General features: G+C 47.4%; 1 protein-coding gene across 3 annotated transcripts in view; it reads right to left on the minus strand.

The window, feature by feature from the left end:
* The window catches only part of BICC1 (BicC family RNA binding protein 1), a gene marked incomplete at its 5' end in the record, with an annotated part of 86,314 nt that extends 69,020 nt beyond the window's left edge, over window positions 1–17,294 (minus strand). Inside the window, one exon of one of the 3 annotated variants that reach the window (XM_083866556.1) lies at window positions 17,249–17,294. Coding sequence is in view for 2 of the 3 variants with exons in the window: in XM_083866555.1 (XP_083722681.1) it covers window positions 16,813–17,017 (205 nt within the window). Of the gene's footprint in view, window positions 1–14,802; window positions 15,001–16,812; window positions 17,018–17,248 lie in introns of those variants that run through there. The other 2 variants (XM_083866555.1, XM_083866554.1) reach the window with 2 other exon arrangements.
* Window positions 17,295–20,024: the final 2,730 nt, after the last annotated feature.

A 20,024-nucleotide genomic window follows, 5' to 3' on the forward strand; every position in this document is an offset into this window, starting at 1 on the left:
TGCAGAAAAATGGCAAACACAGCCCTACCCACACATGATAAGTATTAGGCAAAGCCTCCTACTATTGACTTTATTTAACTGGGTCTTCCTAGTGTTGCAATTAATCCACAGGAATTTTCCAAGTTCCTAAGCTTGCAGAGACTGTGGGTGATCTTTATACCAAGCCTGCTTCTGCAGTTGAAAAAAGTCCACGTACTCTGAGAAATGCAAGCCCAACATTCAGACACCACCTCCTGCTACTGAAACCCAGATATTCTAAAAAACCATAAAATTATAAACACATACCTTATTTACCCTAAAGAGAATACAGACCATCAACAGCACTTAATCTTGAGTTCAAAAACAATACAGAAGCATCAAGAAGTAGACAGTTTATGGCATAGATGCACTAGCACAAGTAGGGCCCATCAGACGTGGCTCCAATCTTCACAATTCACGCTGTTCTTGAGATAAACATGACAGTATTGTGTTTCCTACTGTGCCAACTATGACTTTATCACTTAATTTATGCTTCTTCCTTCATACTGTTGTTTTACCAGTGCTATTTCAACTATTTGAGCTGCTCCTTTAAAACAGAATTTGGCTATTGTTTGCTTTTTTTGGCACATAAAAAAAAAGAGGCATTGCATACATAAAGCACCAATTAAGTAGTATGGAGACCAGTAGATCATTCTGTAAGGACAAGTATTCAAGTTCATAAATTACTCTTGTGGAGGAAAGGACATTGTAATAGCCAGAAATTACAGTCAAAGAAGCTCACTGGACTCAAAGTCTCTGCCTATCTCAACCATGCATAATTAAAAAAAGAAAAAAACAAACCCAAACCAACAAAACCCCAAACCATCTAGAACTAACAGAGGTGAAAGTTTGGAGGGTGCTCTCCATTTTTTGGAGTTCATAAGCCATTATTATTAAGACTGCCAAAAAAAGCAATGTTTCCTGTTTGCATTTTTTCTTTGTGTTTTGATTTTAGTTGAATTTGGGTATTTTGTTACAGCTCAACTGGATTTCACCATAAAACATTTTTCAGCTCTTTAAGTTGCTACCCTGAAATCTTGAGACTGCTTGGCTACCACAAACCCACAACCTTGGCAAAACCAATTCACAGAAATTGATACAAACCTTTTCTGTACCTTAATGAAAAATAACCACCAAATTTAAGGTGTCAGAAGAAAAACTTTGTTCTAGAAAAGAAAAGCAAATAAATTTCTGTTGCCTAAGCTGTCACTGTGAAATGTTAACCAGCTCTCACTGTGCCCACATTACCACAGATCAGAGAGGTTTCTCCAGAAAAGAAAACTACTCTTCCATTGCTGAAGAAATAGCACCAGGGAGCTGAGACAGCTCAAGCACCAGTGCCCAAGGTGTTCAGTCCACTTCAGTCTCTACATTGCAGCAATTAACCAGCTCCTGCCAGAAACATCCCAAACCAGTCTGTGTTTGAGCAAAAGGAGCCCACCTGGGCTCCCTCTGCAGCACCAACCACCACTTAGAGAAGAACAAACAAGTGTCATTAGAGCACATTAAAAAATTGAAAGTAATTTAACTTACCAGAAAAGGTGTTCCCTTCCTTAACAGCCTCTTCACCTCAACTTCTATCCTTAAAAATGCTGAGGTACTCTCCCTTTAAGTTCAGTAAGGTTGGACTACCTCAAAAGAGAAATGAACTTTGTATTTCTGAACTAAAAGAAATACAGCCCAAGAGCAGAATCATTTGGGAACCATAGGAGACCACAAAGATAATTATATGTTATATTTAGAATAGAGAACCATGTTTTCACTTGTGCTGATGTTAAACACTTTTACAGGATATAGAATTACTCAGATATTATTAGAAGCACATTCTTGTTCTGATTATTAAAATGGTAGAAGAAAGGTTAAATTACAACAAAATGTAAATACTGAGGACTTTCAAGTGTTTCAGAATGAGAAGATTCATCTGTAAGTTTACCGTTACCTTTACACTACGAGGTAACACTGATCTATTTTACAAATACGTGTATTCCCCCATATATCTTTTAATCATCTCCAAGCAATTAAGATGAGTATAACAGCACAACACCAATCCCTTACAAAGGGACTCCTTAGCTGTATGCCAAACTACACTCCTAAAGTCTCTACTGTTATCCAGAAGACTGCAAAAATTCTTTTCCAGCTGTGGCTCTTCTCTTTAGAAAAATGCAAACCCATGCTGACTGACAGCTGACCAGCAGCTCCACACCATGGTCCTCCAGGTCACATCTTTAACGTGGCAGTCAACAAAATGCACCCAAATACCAAATATCCATCCACCAAATAACCTTCCTGCTACTGCCTCCATTGCAGTGCAGCAGGCCTGGTGAACAGGAGTGGCTGTTTTGGGACACACATCACACAGAAATAATCCACTCTGGGTAGATACACAGTGAAGCACCTACACTCAGCTGTGATGTCCACTGATGATCTGTACTCTACCTGACAGGGCAGTCAGGAGAGGATGCAAAGGGCTGTGTCCATCAGCCCCTGCAGCTCTCCCTGCCTGCCCTTGGCTCTCTCACCCACACGAAGTGGAGCAGCCCAAAGTCTGGGTACCAGGTGCAGAAACGCTCCGAGGTTTCTCCATCCATCAGGCTGCTGGGAGGGGGCAGAACAGAGCTGCTGAGTGGTTCCTCCTCCTCTGCTCCCACAAAACACTGCAAACACAAAGGGAGCAGAAGGGAGGCTGAACAGAAGCCCTGAGCAGCTCCTCTCTGCCTGCCTGGCTGCCGTGCAATGGATGGGGAGATCCTTCCTGTGCACATCCAAAGCTACTGGACTTGAATAATCCTCTTAGTCACGTCTCCCTCGGCCTCTGGGGGCTGAGATTTCCCACTCTGAAATTTCCTATCCGTCTGAAAGGCTTGGCTCTGCCGCTGCCCACGAGCCCCCTGGTCTGGCCAACCTGCACGGGCAGTTGTGTCAGTGTTTCCTTTAGCTCAGCCTCGCTCAGTGCTGCAGTGGCAGCCCCAGCCACCGCTCCACTGGCAGGAGGAACATCCCTTTAACTCCTGCAATGCCCAAAGCAGGAGCAGGGAACAGACACCAGCAGCATCTTCAGGCAGCGCGGAGCTGCAGCACCAAGCTGACAGCACTGAATTCTTTGACACGTTATTAAAACCAGTCTCAAACTCTCTGCTGGCTATTCCAGCCTGGAGGGAAGGCAGTGCTAACAGAAGCTCTGCAGTGATGCAGGAAAGACACTCAATGAAAAGACTCCTACAAAAATGCAATTGACATCCTCTAAGGAAAAAAGTGTATTAGCATTTTACATTTTAACTGATTTGTATTATATTCAAGTCAAAATACCACTAACCCTCAGCTCTCTACATAAACCAGAAAACATACTTCCAACAACATATAAACCAATTAAAAAAAAAAACAAACTTTGATCAGATAAAATTTATCTGTTGTCTAAATTTGCATCTTTCAGGTGATAAATACCTAAAACTGTACTTCAAATCCAGCAGAATAATCTTCTAGCACTTGCTTCCCCCAAATATTTACAAGAACATAGAATAAAAAGTTTTGTAAATGTTTAAATATATACACAACTTTGCAATACCCTACTGTTTTTTTTTTCCCACAGCTTAAATGATTCCTCATGTCTCAAACACTGGAATGACTTCTATTTCTGCCAAATCTCTGAACAATCTAAAGATGTCACTGAAGACCACTTACAGTAAAAAACCTGAGTGCTGCTAAGCAACCCAGAAAACATCATTACATGTTCAATTGTTTAGTGCATTGAAAAATTTCACACATATTGAGAATCCATGTATTCTGCACTCTAATGATGGTAATGTCTTCCACACAGAGGAAGAAAAGAAAATTCTGCAGAATATGTTCATATTTCAAAAAGGAATTGCTTATAAAGACCTAAAGATTTGATCAAATTTATTCACTGTTTCTGCACATGGAACAGATTAGAAACAGATTCTCTCTTATCCACTATTTTATACACACTCCGGAAGCAAATTTACTAAGGAAAAACAGCACTTGTGTTTGTTTAACTAAAAAACTAAAGACATAGCAGGATTCTTTTCCACTATATAAAACAGTATTTTAAAAATGTATTCCACATCCAGACTCTTTAAATCAATGCTATTTTAACTGCTTCAGCTGCATATAAACAAAGGCCATCTGATGTAATTTAATATTTCACCACTCTACAGCACTTCTCACCATGGATGATCCAGAAAAAGGGAGACCAAGTCTCATATTCCTTCAATGAAACAAAGGATCTCCATATCCCAGCAAGGGTGACACGCAAATGTATCCTTCATTTCAATTACACATAAATACATGTGTGTGTTTTTCCATTTAAATGTATTACACACAGAGATATGGGATTACACACAGGTGATATTAACCCCTTTCTGTTCAGCACACGGCTCATCTCTCACCCATCATGGCTCTGTGCCACGGTGTCATGTTCTGCACAAGAACTCCCTTACAACAGAGCTCCTGGTTTAATTCCCTGAATCCCAGTCCATACACACACTCAAGGAACACAGTCTCACCCCAAAGGTCATGGGGAATATCTTCAGAAGACACCAATGTAACTAAACAAAAAAATGTTTCACTGCATCACTTATAATGGACTTAATATTTATTTTGGAATTACGGATTTCATTTTTTCCATCTCTGAAGATGCTTGGTCTTAAGTTACCAATCTTGTATATTCAACTGCCCTAAATTTATTGCAGGCACAGACTGAACAGAACAGAGCAAATCAAAACAGACATAATCAATGCCCTCCATTCACACAATGTGATTGGCAATAAGGTAAAAGGCACACTTAAAGGTTAAACCACTAATTCAGACTGGTAACACTGGTTTCCCAAACCAAAGTTTGCTGAAAATGTAAAAAAACCTAAAAAACATCACCTGTATGTAGAATTAAAGAATGTTTTATAAACAAAAAAGTAAGGGGTGAAAAATCTATTTAAAACTTTGGAATATGTGGTAACCTCACCATGGAACCTTAGTGTATCAAAACAATCCAAAAATATTAAAGCTTTATATAGCAAGGTGTAACAAGAGACAAGGGCAGAAGCTGCTGCCCAGGAAGGTCCATGTGAACACAAGGAAGAGGTTCCTGACTGAGAAGTGACTGAGCACTGGGACAGGCTGCCCAGGGAGGGTTTGGAGTCTCCTCACTGGAGACAGTCCAGACCCAGCTGGGCACAGCTCTGTGCCATGAGCTCCAGGATGGAAAGGGAGGCAGGACCAGATGACCCCTGTGGTCCTTTCCTGACCCACTCTGTGGCTGTGTGAGGCTGGAACAGCACAGACACATGTACATGTTCCAGAAAACAAAACAACAGAATAAATCATTAGTGTTACCAGCTTCTCCCTCCAGTTATCTTTTAACATTGCTTCTTTCAGACAGATTTACTTGGCTTAATACCAATTTTCGGATGTGTTGTACTAGAGACCATTTAGCTCAGCTTGATTGTAAAAATGTTGCAAGTTCTCCCCACAAGCAAATCTAGCATAATTCCTCTCCAAGACCCAAGTTTAAACAAATGAAGCCCATGAGCTGAGCTGTTCCACAAGCAGCAGAACAGTATTTGGGGTTGTTCTGTTTGTCATCTCGTCACTAGTATGGACAATCATTCAAGCTTTTACACGTACTTTGTGCCAAATAAGTGAGAAAACACATATATCAATCTTTTTAAGTACATAATTTGAACATGCAGATATACTTCACTTGAATGAGGCTTCATTTTTTCTTTCCCTGGCACTCTTATTTATATTTTTGCTTTCAAAACCTCTGTAATAGTTTAGCAGTCAGAGCAAAATCCTGTGCCATTATAACTCCTACAAATAGAGGTTATTTTTGAAAGTTAAAAAGCTGTAGAGAAGGACTGAAAGACATAAAAATATCAACCTATAGCTTCTTAAGACACTGGGCAGGCACACAGGAAAACCAACCAACCAACCAGAAACACTTTTCAATGGGATGGGGAAAAGAAGCACCTATAAAACCCCAGTATAATAAACTTCCCTCAGCACCTACATACTGCAAGCCTGACAATAACCACATAAGCACAATGATTGCTGCTTATTTTGCCCCACAAACCATGCTTACAGACCTGCTTCATGCCACATAGTTTTAGGGGAAAATGGAACCAAGGTTTTGCAAAGCCTCCCAGGCCTGGCCTGCAGAGAAGTTTAGTAAATGGAAAATGGATGGCTCATGCCTCACTTGTATCTACACATGTTCCCAACAGGCAAAAAGCCAAAAGAGGAACAGGGACTCACTATTTCTATACATTAATATTTGAGAAAAAGCTTTTCCATACAAGTTTATCAAGTTTTATAGATAAGGAGTATTTTTCACAAGTTTTATTGCAACCTTTACACACCAGGCAAGCCCTGGAATTGCATCAGAATGGGGAATGCAGCTGCCTTGTGGCTGGCACCAGCTACACTGACCAGCTCCCTGCCTCTGGGAAAAGGCTCAGCAGATGCACCAAAGAAAAGTTTTTTTTTTTCAAAGTCTCAAGGCAGCAAACCAGAGAATATTCCTTTCAGTCCAGTAAAATTTCTACTGGGCTGCATCCGAGCTCTTCTAGAAAGGACAACAGCTAAAACACTTTACTGCATACAAAACTATCACTTACCAAGGGCTAACTTCATCTTCAAAACACCTTCAGACAGCACATTGTGTGGGTGTCCTGGACAGCACCTCCTCAAGGGACCAGTGTGCCCCACAAGTTCACAGCCCCTAAAGGAATGGGCCCAAATCTAATCTTTAAAGTTCTAGCACTTATCAACCTGGGCAATTAGAAATAAATAAAAAAAAATCCTAAACAATAGAAAAGGTGCTTTACTCCACAGCATTTATAAACTGTGGATCTCAAGATGCCAAATTCAAGACACAGCTGCTGGCTGCTGGCCATTTGAGATGTAGTCAGAATGACTGGAAATCTAATGCCTTTTAAACGCATCATCTATTATTGTCTTTCTCACCACAAGTGATACATTTATCAAGATATTTTTTTAGAAATCTTCCACCCTCGAAGGGAAAGAAACCTAAAGGACAAGTCACTTCCTGTTTGTTCTCACTCACATGCACAAGGAAGACACTTCCAGGAAGGCTGAATTGAGCAACGTGTCCTTCTGTGGTTTACACAACAGGATCCAAGCAATAGAGATAACAGGACTGTGCTCCAGTCCCAGCTGCACTCCCAAGTCCTGTTTTCACAGCTTGCTCACATCCCACCAGCAAGAACAAGCTCAGGAGGCTGCAGTGCAATCCAGAGCTCAGCGTCCCTGATCTGCACCGCTGGACCCAGCGAGGCACTGCAGCCCAGGGCCAGCTCCCAGTGCTCAGACACTGACCATCCAGGGAGTTTATCCCATTCCTGACAGGGCCTCAGCAACACCTCCAGCAGGTGAGAGGTGCTCAGCCACTGAGCATCCAGGGAGTTTATCCCATCCCTGTAGAGAACCCTGACAGGGCCTCAGCAACACCTCCAGCAGGTGAGAGGTGCTCAGCCACTGAGAATCCAGTGAGGTTATCCCATCCCTGTAGAGAACCCTGACAGGGCCCCAGCAACACCTCCAGCAGGTGAGAGGCAGGCAGAGCTGCCCACATCCCTGCAGGATTATCATTTCAAGAGCTGTCTGAGGGCAGCAAAGCAGCAGCACTCAGATGCTGCCAGAGCAGATCCGTGTTCCAGCTCCCCCAGGCAGCCTGCAGGGACCCTCCAGCTGTGCTCCCATGGGCCAGAGCACCCCAACACCACAGGCAAGCACAGCCCCCTGCACCCCTCGTGTGTGTGAGGACCATGACCTGCCCTGGCAGCAGCTGCCTGACCCAGCCATTGTCTCACCTTCCTGGGGACTGCAGGGATCTTCCTGGGGCCAGCACAGCCCAATCCTGCCAGGACTGCTAAAGATGGGGTGTACAGACCAGTTTTCCCAGCAGATGGTTCTCAATGCCCTGAGGAAGGCAAATTGACCCCTAACTCAACCACAATTGTATCAACTCTGGAGAACACTTCAGGCTGTAAATTGCTATTTTTAATAGTGGTATCTGATCAAGGATTTACCTAAAAATGTATTTTTAGTTATCTTCAATACCTAACATTAATAAACACAGGGCTTTAATATTCTAGTCCAATCTCAGATTTAGTATTTTAACTCAATAATTGAAACTGTAGTTAAGAATCCTTTGTTTGAATTTCCTTTGCTCTCCAAAAGAGAGCAGTGACCTCACTTCAGCACTGAACTCTGCAGAAACTGGAAAGCCTCCAAATTTTATGGATTATTTCCTTTTCAGAAAAAGAGGAAAAGTCAGAAAATGACATTTTTTCTGATTGTCCTGTCATTAGGCACCACTGAGAAGACTCTGGCTCCATCTGCTTACATCCTCTGACACATAGAATCCTTACAGTGTTCCCTGTGCCTTCTCAAGATTAAAGCTAAACAATCCCAGATGTCTCAGCCTCTCCTCCTGTGCCAGCTCTCAGTCCCTCAGCAGCGTTGTGGCCCTTTGCTGGATTTGCTCCAGGATGCTCAATGTGTCTCTGGCACTGGGGAAAGCAGGGCTGGCCCAGCACTCCTGATGTGCCTCACCAGGGCTGCACAGCGTGTCAGCCCCCAGCCTGTGGCAGTTTTCTCCCCTTCTGCTGAACTTCATGGAACTCCTTTGGGCCATTTCCTCACCTTGCCAGGGTCCCTCTGAATGGCTGCTCTCAATCCTCACATTCATGATTAATTTTTCCTCACAACAAGGCAAAAGCCCAGCAAACCAGTTCCTGGTGTCACTTCCCTAATCACCTGTCTGGAAGCTGCCACAAAAGCACTTCAGAAACCTCCTACATTACTTTTGTGCTACCAGGCTCTTGCCCCAGCAGAGAACAGAGGGGGTAAACTCCTCCATTGGGATCCAGTGCAAACAGGAGCCCCCCTCCAGCTGTTTGAAGATCTCATATTCTGCTTCTTCCCAATCAATGGTCTGGAGCAGCCACCTGTAAATCCATCCAGCACTCCTGGCTGGAATGGAGTCTCAAAGAGCTGCTGGTGTGTTCCAAGGCAGAGCTCCCTGCAATCCTGCCACTCCCCCACAAAACAGGGCAGCACCTCCTCCTCAGCACCCCCCTTTGTGTGCCCTAAAGACCCTGCCACTGAAGGACTCCAGTGCCCAGAGCCTTCCCACACACCTCTCCAGCCCCAGGGAGATCACAGCGCTGCAGTCCCAGCTGTCTGCTGCCCGTGCACTGCCATCAGGAGATCCAGGGATGGACCCACACACATGGGGTTCCACAAAAGGTTTTCCTGGAACAGTCCTGCAGGCAGGTGTGCCTTCCCTGTTTCTATACCCTGGTGTCCATTATTTCAGTAGAGCTGCACACAGGAGAACAGCCAGGACACAACAGTGGCAGTACACACCTAACAACCTCTCCATCAAACCTGGCTTGCTGCAGAAAAATGAAATGAAGTTATGCTACCAGGCAATGATTTATTCAGACATTCCGTGTTTACAGTTCTGTATTTGTTTTCAATCCCCCATCCATCACACCCATCTTTTGCTGCAGAGACATCAAGAGTTTTTCCAGCCAATAACCAAAAACCGCTTTCACACATGAGAGAACTCGTTGATTACTCGGATTCCTTAGACTGCATTATCTAGTGAGATAACACTCACTCAGGAGCGTTCCTTCAAAACATCAATAAAACTTTAACATGAAACTGTTTATTCCACTAAAGAGGATATCACTGCAGACATCTTTACATAAATCAGCTATAAAAGTCACTGAAACATGAAGAGTTCCTTTGCCTCATGCAATACACTCGTACTGGTTTGAGCCAGACACAAAAAGACCAACAAATACTGAACAAAAGCTGAGGCTATGTTCAAAGATTGGTTTGAATTGCTTGAGTCAAAATTATTTTAGAAAATACCACTGACTAATAGGTAGCATTTTAAAGAAGAAACCCTTAAATCAAATGCTTGTTCCTTCAGATAACTTATTAAGTGTGTGTATTTTCTATAGCTGAACTCCAGTTTTTAAGCTCAAAGTTCATGAAAGTCACCACAGAGTCTTCACAGCAAAGGTCAATACTGTAAAAATCTTTAAAAAAAGCAATTAGTTCTTCGACACAGAGGTTTGAAATTAAAGAAAACTAGCATGTTTCATTGTTTGAGAGGCATAAAGCCAAGAGCCCGAAATGAGTACTCAAAATAGGACATATTTTCCAGTGGAGGTAAAGATTACAATATAACCAACAGGAATGTGCAAGCCAGCAATACTTAACCCGGCAGCTCATGCCAAACCATGATAGTCCCTTGTACTACTTGAACACTGAAACTTGAGAAAGTGGTATTATTACAATTGTTAATAGTGGAATGCAAGATCTACAAGTCACACAAATTCATTTCGTGTATTTATTTTTCGTAGAAATAGACTATTCAGCACTTTGGGGATTTGAAAACCTGACAAAGAACTTGGATTCTTTTTTCCTGCTACATATAAGTTAAAAACCAAATGTAAATGCTATTAGGAAGGTTCCAATTTCCCCACAACTATGTCCTTCCATAGGTTATGCTGACACACTACAAGGAACAAAATATAATAAAAACCACCAACAGAAATCTCACAATTTAGTAGACAAACCCCACATTTCCTTCCTCTAGGAAAAGCAGCTGTGGTTAGGACCTACTAAAATAAAGAGTTAGATATTTCAGTATGAATCTGGTCATAGAGAAGACATAGTTCACAACCCTTGGAGCTTCAAGAGGGACATGGGAACTGTAAAGAGGCATATAAATCAACAGTACTCTGAGTATTTTTAACTTCAGCTGCAAGCAAGGTACACTAATTATTTGAAAGGCCACAGTACACTTACTTTTATTGTAAAGATTTCTGCCACCATCATGAATGCACAAAAAAACCCCATGGGAATATCAGTAATTCCTGCTTAGCCATTTAAACATAAAACCCCAAAATAAATTTAACACTGACCTTGCCCTCCCTGCACAGACCTCATCATAGGAACATTACAATTGCCTGTTAAGCAGCCAACCTGCTCAGAATTCCTATCTTCAGGGTCCAGCCTCTAATAAAATCATTGTTTGTAGCACTCGGCAGAAGCCTGGGTTTCTCAGAATATCTGTCTTCTTTGGCACATTCCAATAAATTGCTTTTCTTCTCCCCTCACTCCCACTCCACTTCCCCCAAACTTTTCCTGCCACACGTATTGATTTATCATTTGCTGTAGATGAAGCAAACTAGTGCAGAGGACTATGAAAAGTACTGAGGTAAACTTTCCAACAGTTATGCATTAAGTAGGGAAAATACACTTGTTTAAACACAAGTTTCACCTGATGGATCAGCAAACAAAAGCTGGTTTATCATCCAGGCATCAAAAAGAGGCATTGCATAAGTCCAACCAAGATCTGACAATGGTCTCAGGGTGACCTTTAGGCAAAGGAATTAATTGATTTACAGTAAGTTTCACCCAAATTAAACAGTCTAAAAAAGTTAACCAAGTATTTGTGTCACCTCCCCCTAAGAAAAACAGGGCTTGTTCTGGCAGAAAATGACTGGCTGAGCATTCTTGTAGCTCCTGTGACAGGCAAAGAGCACCAGAGCAGAGGATGGGGAGAGTGTGACCAAGGCTGCAATGGCAGGACAGAGCTGCACGAAGGCGCCTCAGTGAGCTGCCTGCACTGACTGTTCACACTGAACTGGTGTGTCCTCACTGCCTGCAAAGTAACCACTGACCCACTAGCATTTTTAGAAATCGAGTCTACATTACATAAACTCAGACTGACATGACTCCTGTAATTCTGGCCTACTCCAGCTGGCCTGTGACATCACCAATAGATCCAGTACAAAATGAAAGATGATGCATTAAAAAAAAAATACAAAACAGACTGAAGAAAACCAGAATTTTAACAAGCAGTTTTGTTCTTCAGTGAAAGAGCCATACGTAATATGGGCCCACACACCGTTGCTAGATTTAGACTCTTATTAAAAACAGCATGGATATGTTTTTTTAGCAAACTGCTATCGTGTGATAGTGCACTATCAAGTCACAAAGTATTTAACTGTGAGCGCTTAAACCACACATCACATAAAAACCCTACATCTGCTAAAGAACATGACAAAGAAAAAGGATAATTTGAAATGCAAGACTGGCATAACATTTTGTAACCGAGAACGAGACACACCACACAAGGAAAAAAAGGTGTTGCTTTCTTTGGTTTGAGGTTTTTTAATGTTCATGGCCAACTTGTCTAAGCTTACTGATTGCTGCAACATCAGCTGATAGGTAACACTTTTTGGACAGCTTTCCTCAGTTTACTGTTCTGCATCTTTACAATAATACTCACTCCTATGGTAACAGGCACTCAAACACAAAGTAAATAATCCCACAATATGAAGCCACCTGAGCATTTACCAGAATTTGTGCAGAGCAGCTGTAATTAATTGGGCTACAAGGAAATACCATCTTCTGTCACTGCTGAAATGAGCAGCTGATGTGTTTTATTCATATTGGCCTCCTAGAAAAAAAAATATTCTAGAAGTATCTGTCCACCAACAAATGAATGAAGACATGAGGCATAAGAGAGCTTAAACCCCACTGTAAAGATTTGTTTATAGGACACGATTCCAGTCATCTATGTGTAAGTAATAAAACAGTCACACAAAGAAGATGGACACAAGGGAAAAATGGTTCTTATTTGCAAGGGGTTTATCACAGCTTTTGCAATTTCTGATACTCCAAACAGAACCATTCAGGAAATACCAATACAATTGTTTTAAAAGCAGGGGGAGAAAAAAAAAGGTAGCACAAGCATCCTCAGATCTATCAACATTTTCTGACCTCTCAAGCCAGATTTGATTTCTGCTTCAGATACAACTGGCAGCAAACTACCTGCGCCTTCTCTTTTCTGAAAAAGAGCTTTGGAGTTCTTGCTCCAGCCCTCCTGCAGTTACTCTGTATCCCCCAGGAAGGTGCCCCAGGCCCCTCAGGAGCTGCAGGGTCTCCTTTTCCCAGCTGAGCCCTGCTGGGGTCAGCCCGGGCCCTCAGGAAACTGCCCACTAACTATCAGTGGTGGGAAAGATGGAAATAACCACAGCAGCAACACACAGAGAACTCAGCAATGCAAAAACTAACAGGAGCACTGAGCTGAAAATGGAGCTGCTGTGTGTTCTTCCTCCCAGATAGTTTTTCTTGCATCTCACGATTAGTACAGTAAACAACAGATGTTGATGAACAAAAAAAAAAAACAGCACCAAGGCACCCCCAAGCAAGAATGAGAACATTTCCTGATAAGTTCCTTCAACAGATGCTCCTTCAAACTTGGCTTTAAAGACAACTGAACTAAAGACAACACACTCTCACTCTTCCATAATATAAGAAAGGTGTGGTGATCACTAGAAGATATTTCAAGTTTTTTAGTAATTTAAAAAGTAACTTTCCCAAATGCAAACCAGCTATCCAGTAGCTGGTAAAAGCAAAAGAGGAGCCTTTAAGTTTCTAATATGAACAAAAAGCTGTATTTACACCTGCCTGAATTTAAAAAAAAAAAAGTAAAAAATTGGCTAACTTTTGGAAATAAGAAATCTGCTCATCATCACCTGGATTGAAGAGATGTTTCTCTTCCACAATGCAATTTCTGCATACTTTAAGAAGTTCCAGTGAAGGATCTGGTATTAAAAACTATAGGGAACACAACCATACAAATTATCTTTTGTATACAAAAAACAGAGGTTTGTTCCCAGAGATGGTTCACACCGCTTTCCTTTCCTACTTGGGCAAGTCAAAGCTTCCCCTCCCAAAAGACAGACACAAACAAAAGGTAGGGAGGGTGGGAGAAGCTGAACAATAAAATGAGGTTTGGCCTGTAATCAGCAGCATAACTGACCGAATTTCTGGGTACCAGTTACAGATCTGGCTCTAGGATGCTTTCCCTGGCACAGCTGCCTGGTGCTCCAGGTTCTGCGAAGTCAAGAGATGAGACAGATACTTGTAAAAAACTGAGAGGATACTGACAGAAAGTGACAATGTTTAACAAACAGATCAGTTTTGTCACAGAAAGAACTACTATGTTTGCCTCTTGTTTCCTAACAAGCAGTTTTTCATTAACAGTCAGCAGACAGTTCAGATTTTCACATAAAGCCACTTTTTTTCCAAGTCTAATATAAACCTTCCACCACAACAAGGATAACTATCTGATACAAACCCTCCTCAAACCATCACCTGAAGAATGTGCACTCTATACAAGGCATACAACAACCTCACATCAAAAACCAGGCAGTATTCTGCTTGCATTTACTCACTATGCTCTATCATTCATGCGTTTTTTATGATTTTATTCTTCTTATAAAGATAAGAAATAAAATTTGAAAAAGGAGCAAAGAAAGATCTTATATTTTGACACTGGCTACTACTGGGTCACACAGCCTATACAGTATTTGTTTTCTGCTTGGGAGCTTTGTTTACCCCTTCATGCTTACTATCCCAGGCAGTGGAAGAAAGGACTGTCTCAGGGATGAGATAATGGAAATTTATTTGGCTATTAGAGGAAAAAGTTAAGGCAACCTTCATCTTCTTACAGAACGCCAACTTCTGACCCTTCTCTACCATTTCTTACACAGAAACACCCATGTGGTTTTGGTTTTCAGACACTTTTGATGAACACATCTTTATAAATAGTTGTTGCTGCTGTGTTTCTCCAAATTCCTTTCTCTTTACTGCATTACATAATGAGATTTTTCTACCAGCACTGAGGTACTAACTGATTAAAGATTAACTCACCCCCAGGAGAGAGCATCTCAATTAAAAAAATTCCAATCATTGCAGTCACCCAGTCAAACCGCAGCCTCTTCAGTGAGCAGCCCAAGTCAGCAGCTCCTGTTCCCCTTGCCCCACAGCCTCCCTTCCCATCACTGCTGCCAGGAGAAGGCAGTGCCCTGACAGGGGATGCTCCTGTGTGCCGGGAGCACCTAAATGACTGTAATGTAATGACTGAAATGCCTTCCTTGGGACCCTCCAGGTGAGACATTTGTCACGGCTTTGTTTGTTCTGAAAACGTACACAAATACCTGAGTTACTGTGTCAGTGTAGCATTATTACATGTTTACAAAACAGCAGTTCCGAAGGGAAAAGCGCCCTCTTGACACCACCAGCGGCTCTTCTCGTTGATCCTCGAGCTGTGACAGGCCTGAGACTCACCTGGGCTCCCTGGGGCTGCTCAGACCAGACAGCCGGGAACACCCCGGGGGGATTACCGCGCTCAGCAGCATCCTCAGCCGGTTCAAACCTACTCACCACGCGCTCTTTAGCGACAAAACCACCAATTACTACTCCTGCTTCGTCAAAAAAGCTGCCTACGTAACTTCCACTGAGAGCAGATAATTCAAAACATACTGGGATAAAATATGTAGCCTCAAGGAAAGAAGAAGAAAAAAAAAACAAAACCCAAAAAAACTCCACCAAACTTCAAAAAAAACCCCAGAAAGCGGAGCCAAGGGGTGAGCCGGTCCCACGGCCGCTGTCAGCCCGGTGGAGCCGTCCCCGGGACACCGGGCTCCGTGGGCTCCCCAGCCCCGGCCGGGCTCCTCCGGGGGCTCTCCCCAGCCCCGGCCGGGACACCGGGCTCCGTGGGCTCCCTCTGTGCCCGCCGGGCTCCTCCAGGGGCTCTCCCCTGCCCCTGCCGGGACACCGGGCTCCGTGGGCTCCCTCTGTGCCCGCCGGGCTCCTCCGGGGGCTCTCCCCTGCCCCGGCCGGGACACCGGGCTCCGTGGGCTCCCTCTGTGCCCGCCGGGCTCCTCCGGGGGCTCTCCCCTGCCCCGGCCAAGCTCCTCCAGCAGCTCTCCCCTGCCCCGGCCGGGACACCGGGCTCCGTGGGCTCCCTCTGTGCCCGCCGGGCTCCTCCAGGGGCTCTCCCCTGCCCCGGCCGGGCTCCTCCGGGGGCTCTCCCCTGCCCCGGCCAAGCTCCTCCGGGCTCTCCCCTGCCCCTGCCGGGACACCGGGCTCCTCCGGGCTCCCCCCTGCCCGCCGGCCCGTTCCTCGAAAACCGGGAGCCCGCACCGCCCCGCCCGGGCGGGATGTCCCGTTTTCCCGGGCGGGATTCTGAGGGACGCGGACGCTCCGTCCTGGACACAGCCCCGCGGGCAGGGCTGGGCACGGCACGTCCCGCGGCCCCAGAGGACACCCGGGCTGAGGGCCCGGGGCGCTGGGCTCCGCTCCGAGCCGCCTGTCCCACACGGCGAGAGCAGCCCTGGCCCCGCAGAGCACGGCAGCGCCCGGAGCCGGGACCGGCCCTCAGAGAGCCCGGCAACGGCCCTCAGGGAGCCCGGCATCGGCCCTCAGGGAGCCCGGCATCGGCCCTCAGGGAGCCCGGCATCGGCCCTCAGGGAGCCCGGCATCGGCCCTCAGGGAGCCCGGCAACGGCCCTCAGGGAGAGCCCGCCGGGACCGGCCCTCGGGAGAACCCGCCGGCCCTCAGGGCTCCCAGGACTGGCCCTCAGGGATCCCGGCATCGGGACCGGCCCTCGGGGAACCCGCCGACCCACAGGGATCTCACCGGGACCGGCCCTCGGGGATCCCGGCACCGGGACCGGCCCTCGGGGCTCCCGGCACCGGGACCGGCCCTCGGGGCTCCCGCCGAGCCGGGCCCGTGTCCAGCGCCCAGGTAAGGGGCTGACAGGACGGGGATCCCGCTCCGGAGGGGAAGGGGAGCCGGGACAAGGCACGGCGAGGACCGGGCCCCCCCGGCCCCTCCCGGCCCGCGCCCCTCAGGCAGCGCCGCGGCTCCCGCGCTCACCTTGGAGCATGGCCTCCAGTTTCTTCCTGTCCACCCGGAATCGCTCCTCGCCCCACTCGGGGCTGTGCGGGCCCCGCGGCGGCCCGGCCGGGTCCTCCTCGGAGCCGGGCGCGGGGGAGTCGGCGCTGCGCTCGCTGGGGGAGCCGGGCTCGGGGAGCGGCGGCGGCGGCAGGAACCCGCCCAGCGGGTCTCGCTGCGCGGCCATGGCTGTGCCCGCCGGGCCCGGGCCGCGCTCGGCCGCTATCTGCGCCGCTATCTGCGCCCAGAGCCGCCCGCCCGCCGCATCCCAGCCCCGCGCCGCGCTGCCCGGCCCTGCCCGCGCCTCCCCGCGGGGTGTGGGTGAGCCTGAGCCCGGCCCCGGCCCCGGCCCCAGCCCCGCGGCGTCCGCGGCTCGGCGGCGCCCCCAGCCCGCCCGCGGCCCGCACAGCGTCCCCACCTCCATTGGGCCGCCGCCCGCCGGGGAGGGGCCGGGGATATCCCCAGCGGCGGGGACGGGCCGCCGGAGGGAGGGAGGGAGGGGGCGGTGGGGAGGGCCCGGGAGGGGAGGGGAGGGGAGATGCCGCCGCCCACAGCGGTGCCGCCCCCGCATCGGGTCGCCGGGCCGGGGTCTGTGCCAGCCGGGGTACCCTGCCAGCTGGGATCGCCCCTCAGCCGGGATCTGTGCCAGCCGGGGTGCCCTGCCGGCCGGGGTCTGTGCCGCCTGGGATCGCTCCCCCAGCCGGGATCCCCCTGCCGGCCGGGATCTGTGCCAGCCGGGGCGCCCTGCCGGCCGGGATCGCCCCTCAGCCGGGGTCCCGCCACATCCCGGCCTGCGTGAGGGCCCGCAGAGACCGCGCGGCGCCGGGCCGGGGTCTGTGCCAGCTGGAATCGTCCCGTTAGCCGGGGTGCCCTGCCAGGCGGGGTGCCCTGCCGGCCGGGAATCGCCCTGCCCACCGGGATCGCCCTGCCCACCGGATCGCCCCTCAGCCGGGATCGCCCCTCAGCCGGGATCGCCCCTCAGCCGGGATCGCCCCTCGGGCGGGTTCGCCCCTCGGGCGGGGTCCCGCCGCATCCCGACCCGTGAGGGGCCGGCACAGAGCGCGCGGCGCCGGGAGACCCGCGGGACGGGCGGGCGGCGGTCCAGTCACGCCGTGCCCGGGGCCAGTCCCGAATCCCGCCGGGGACCGGCCCGGCCGTGCCGCGCGTCCCGCGGGCGCTGCTCGGTGCGGGCAGGGGTGGCTCACACCCCACCGGGACGGCCCCGGTCCCCGCTCCCCGCTCACGGGAGGTTTCCCTGCACGGAGCCTCGGGACGGGGAAGAGCCTTGTCCCGCACCAGGGAGACCGGGTTACACATCCCTCACCCTCCGGCAGAGCTGTGCATCCACACCCGGGTGGATCATCCCGGCTGGGTGTACACGGCACGGTTCAGACACATCCAGCCCGGAGCGCTCAGCGCTGTGCAGGAAACACCAGCTGCCACACTGTCCTGGGGGCAGCGGCGGCGTTTGGCCCTTCCCGGAGCCGGACAGTGCCCAGTGTGACTGCCACCTCACCCGGACTGAGCCTGGAGCACCCACACCCCGCTCGCTTTGGGGCTGCCTTGTGTCTACTGAGCCAGAGAAATCCTTTCTGACAAAAAAGTTACACACCACACACTGCCACAAAAGGTTTCTGTTTTACTTGATCACTGTTTTCTGCTGCTTTCCAGTCTGTGAGATAGAAGATGATCCAGCAGCAGTGGGTGTGGAATGCCACAGGGGATGCTGCACTGCAGGGCTGCACACACCTGTCCTCTCCAGAGCATTTCTGGTGGCCAGCCCAGGTCACTGGATGCACTCTGGGGGCCAGGACAGAAATCACAGCTCATGTCAAGGTGAACTCACCTCGTTGATTACATCAGCTTGAAGGACCGTGCCCACATTTGTGAGATTTGCTGGAACTCCAGGCAGATGGGACCTGCACTCTGCCCAGCCTCGACATGCACTCATTTTCGCAGCTCCAGTTTGGGCTGCTGAGTCTGCACATATTTCCCACCTAGTTCTGTGGCAGTGTGAATTCGACAGCACCCATGATTTCAGTCGTGCATTGTGTGCATGGAGTGAGGCATTCTCAGCCTCTGCAGATGCAGCCAGCAGCTTGCAGGGAACACACTGCTCACAGGGTCCTCTGGTACCTCCCATGGTCCCAGGAAATAAAGGGTCTAAAGCCAAAAACACAGAACAAAATATGAATGTAGCTCTTGAAAACAGCGCAACCTCCCTTACTCTCAATATTTTCTTGTGGTGTGATCTCACTGTAGGTGTGAGGGGCAGTCTCAGGAAAGACTGAAAGTCTTTTCCTTCCCAGTTGAGAAGTTTACAGTCATTTTTTTTTTTTTTTAAAATTTTTTTTTTTTTTTTTTGGTAGATGGGAAAGTGAACACTGTCCTTATCAAAACAAACTGAAATTCAGCAAAGTGTGCTGCCTCACTGCCTCAGCCCAGACCAACAGCAGCTGGAGTTGTGTGTCTCCTAGATGCTAGGACCTGTGAGCTGCACAGTCCAAATATTCACAAGTTGTGAGTGTTGGCAGCACCTGTTACAATCCACAACAGCTACAGGTGCTGAGCTTCTCTGAGCAAAACAATTATTTGAGTATTTTCCACTCATAAATTAGTGAGATTCACAGTCAGAGATTCTCAGGGTAGGAAGTCCAAAAGGTTCCTTTCCTTGTGTTTTATCAGTTCCTGCAATACAGCCACAGAAAATTTCTTTCCCATCAGTTGAATCCAGAAGTAACCTTTTTTTCAGCAGCCATTAAATAAATATAATCAATCCAAGCCTCTTAAAAATAATTTTGTCCACAGTTTAGTTTTTATTCACTGAAAAGAACCCTTTCTCCATGTGCTTTTAGATTAAAAAATAAGAAGCAAATGCTTTGATTTCCTATTTAAATCCATATAAATGCTTTTAAAAGTATACAGTGATTAGGCACTATTATTGGTAGTTAAATTCAATACTCTACTATTTCAATTGAATAAATGACATTTTATTTTCCTGGTATATTGCAGAGGAAGAATAAAATGCCTTTTATACAGAAAATCTGAACTAAGTAGAGGAACACATTTTTAATGGCTACATAACATTACATGTGGATGAAATTGGGGAAATGGGTGGAAGTTGGTAGATCCAAGATCAAATGGCCAGAAAGAACATCAGCTGAGGTTGACTTTGGCATGTGTAATTTACGTTG

Source organism: Zosterops lateralis (assembly GCF_965231275.1).
Source record: "Zosterops lateralis genome assembly, chromosome: 8".
Taxonomy (NCBI): domain Eukaryota; kingdom Metazoa; phylum Chordata; class Aves; order Passeriformes; family Zosteropidae; genus Zosterops; species Zosterops lateralis.